Source organism: Volvox carteri (assembly GCF_000143455.1).
Source record: "Volvox carteri f. nagariensis unplaced genomic scaffold VOLCAscaffold_21, whole genome shotgun sequence".
In the NCBI taxonomy this organism is placed as follows: domain Eukaryota; kingdom Viridiplantae; phylum Chlorophyta; class Chlorophyceae; order Chlamydomonadales; family Volvocaceae; genus Volvox; species Volvox carteri.
The window spans coordinates 1,458,282-1,461,480 of record NW_003307564.1 but is presented as its reverse complement, the minus strand read 5'-3'; the positions used below and the strand labels follow the sequence as shown (position 1 = coordinate 1,461,480).

Genomic DNA, 3,199 nt, shown 5'->3' with positions numbered 1-3,199 from the left:
CGCACACCAGCTCGCTATGTACTTATCCTTCACCCCCAACCTTTCTTCAACCATCCTTCACCCCCAACCTTTCCTCACCCCCCGCACCCAAATACACTAAATACACACACGCACACACACCTTACTGCCCCACCACAACTACCCACACAACTACCTCACATGCCCTTACCACCTGCCACAGCCACTGTGGCCCCCAATACCCGCAACCCGCCGTCTCATGCGAATACACACACCTGGGCTACAGGGTGCCGTGGAGGGGGGAGGGAGCTCCCAAAATAGCCCGCCCCCCACACCGCCACCCCGCCCCCCACACCGCCACCCCGCCCCCCACACCGCCACCCCGCCCCCCACACCGCCACCCCGCCCCCCACACCGGCCCCCCATCCGTTCTGCCTCTCCTGATCCTGCCACACACCCGTCACCCCTTCGTCCGTCGTAGTGGGCGCCCCAGCACCCGCAAACACCTCCTCACAGCATCGCGACAACCACCATTGGCACATCCCTCATCGCGGCTCAGATCATTGAAACGTACACATACACATACACATACATACACATACACATATACACACGTCAATCCCGCCCCCTCTTTTACTTGTTGCTCCGCCTCAAAGCCGTCCATTTCAGTTAGCAGTTGGTTGACGGTGTTGTCCCTCTCGTCATTGGACCTGCCCCCTCCCTGGCGCTGACGACCCACCGCATCCAGCTCGTCAATGAAAATGATGCAGGGGGCCACGGATCGAGCCTTCAATGGGGGGGGAGGGGTGAAGGGGGGGTTGAAGGGGGGGGGGTGAAGGGGGGGGTGAAGGGGGGTTGAAGGGGGGGGGTGAAGGGGGGGGGTTGAAGGGGGGGGTTGAAGGGGGTAAGGGGAAAAGGGCGGAGTGTGTGGGGAGGAGAAAAAAATACACACACACATACAGACGAGCGTGCGGGCACACCGTACGTAACCCAGGCAAGCGAGAAAAGGAACTGTAATAAGAGTCAGCCCGGCGTGGGTGTATGTGCGGCCTGTACGGGTTTAAGTAGGAAAATACTGTGAGGATGTCTGAACCGTCTACCTTCCCCCTCTTCTATACTTCGCAACACCCCTCCCTCCCCCCCTCCCTTTCCCCCTCCCTCCCCCCCTACCGTGTTGAACAGGTCCCTCACTCGCGCCGCCCCCAGGCCCATGTACATCTCGATGAACTCAGCCGCGGAGGAGGAGATGAACGCCACGCCGCTCTCCCCCGCCACGGCACGTGCCATCAGGGTTTTACCGTTACCCGGGGGGCCCACCTGACCGGAGGCGGGGGAGAGATGGGGGAAGGGAAGGAGGGGAATCAATCGTGTGCAAGGAAACAAGAAATGACAGGGGAGAAGGGAGAGGGGGGAAGAGGGGGAGAAGGGGTTTGGAAACACGCACACAGATCGTTAAAACACACTTCCCCAGCTTAGATCACAAAAAAACATTCCCCACCTCCCCACTATTTCCCCCCTTTCCTCCTGGCCCCCCCTCAGGGCCCCAAGCCCACCAGCAGCACGCCCTTGGGCGCCCGAGCCCCGCTAGCCCGGAACTTCTCGGGCGTACGGAAGAAGTCCACCACCTCCATCAACTCGACCTTGCGGGAGGGGAGGGGACATCGGGGAGGGGGGTAAGAGGGGGTAAGAGGGGGTAAGAGGGGGTAAGAGGGGGTAAGAGGGGGTAAGAGGGGGGAAGAGGGGGAGGAGGGAGGAAGAGGGGGGAAGAGGATGGGCGAGGATGGGGGGGGGGAAAAGGGGTAAGAGCGTGTTGGGTTGCACGGGGTGTGCCCCGGGTCAGGGGGGAAGGGTAAGATGAACCCCTGGCGAGTGAAGCAGATACCAAAAATAGACGGATCCATTCCTCCATCCCTCCATAATTATACACGGGCCCCCACCTTGGCCTGCTTGTTCCCGGCGATGTCGTCAAAGAAGATGATTTCATCGCTGAGCTGCACCTTGGACTCGCGCTTCAGCTTCCGACGGACTTCCCGAACTCGCTTCTTAACGTCTAGGATTTTGGGGTCTGTGGCCTGGGGGGTGAGGGGAAAGGTGGGGAGGGTGAGGGGAGAGGTTGGGGTGACGGGAGACGTGGGTGGGAGAGGTGGATCTTGGGGGAAAGGCCTGAGGGGGGAAAGGAGGGGAATGTGTGTGTGTGTGGGGGGGGGGGGTACAGTGGGCTCCAGACTCATCAAGAGTAGAGCCAGCGGGCCAGCGGGCCGTGCGTGTAATCACTGCATGCACCTGAGACGAACATGCGTGTGTCGACTGTAACGATGATGTCCAAAACAACAGGGCGGCCTCTGCCTGACAAGCACATACACATCACCCGTCTCCCCAGCCGACGATCTCCCCCCTCACCCCCGATACACGCACACGTGCAGATATACATACAGACACACTCATGCAAACCCCCTCTCACCCGGCCCCCAAAGTACCTTGCGGATTCTTGCCGTGTTCAGTTTTCCCATTTCCATGAGCGCGTTCATACTCTCATCACCTCCCCCCTCGCCACTCGTAGCAGCAGCCTTGCGTTCGTCACTCCTGCCGTACAATTAGTACATCGCAGTACAGAGGTATATACACATACACACACATTTCAATACTCGCCATGCAGGTAGGAGAGTAATGAAAGACAGCTCCCACGTGTACAACAGGAAAAACAGCAAGTGTATGGCAAGAAAACACTGCCGTACAACTATTACAAACTCACTCCATCTGGGCGAGGGAGGCGGTGGCTGCGGAGGCGGAGGCCGCCGACAAGTCCACTCCCTCCGACAGCAACGTACGGCAGGCTTCGTACGTCGATACCAGCTGTCGTACGAATGTACGGACGTGTGCGAATGGGTGGGGTGGCGTAGGGGAGGGTGTTGGGGTAAGGGCGCAGGGCGCAGTGAGCAGCACATCGAGTACATGGCTCTTCTACTTCACGAACATTGCTCTTCTGGAGCACCTCCACCCTCTCCCCCTAACACGAGGCCAAGAAGACGGAGCCCAATGACTCGATCACATATATACATACATGCGCACATACACATACAGAATAAAAGCATCCCCGCCCCCTTTTGGCATATACACACATACACAACGCCTCTTTACACAAACACACAAACATACAGACATACGCACCTCCGTGTCCGCAATGGCTAATTTGGAGCCCAACCGGGAGTTGATGGAGGAACAGCGCTTTCGGACCTCGTCT

General features: G+C 58.9%; 1 protein-coding gene across 1 annotated transcript; it reads right to left on the bottom strand.

The window, feature by feature from the left end:
* Window positions 1–613: 613 nt before the first annotated feature.
* VOLCADRAFT_35780 (uncharacterized protein) lies at window positions 614–1,934 on the bottom strand (the record flags this gene model as incomplete). The annotated part of the gene is made up of 4 exons (XM_002950949.1): window positions 614–745; window positions 1,129–1,275; window positions 1,512–1,598; window positions 1,896–1,934. Coding segments are annotated over 4 exons (405 nt in total), but the record flags the coding sequence as incomplete, so codon positions are not given.
* Between the last annotated feature and the right edge of the window lie 1,265 nt (window positions 1,935–3,199).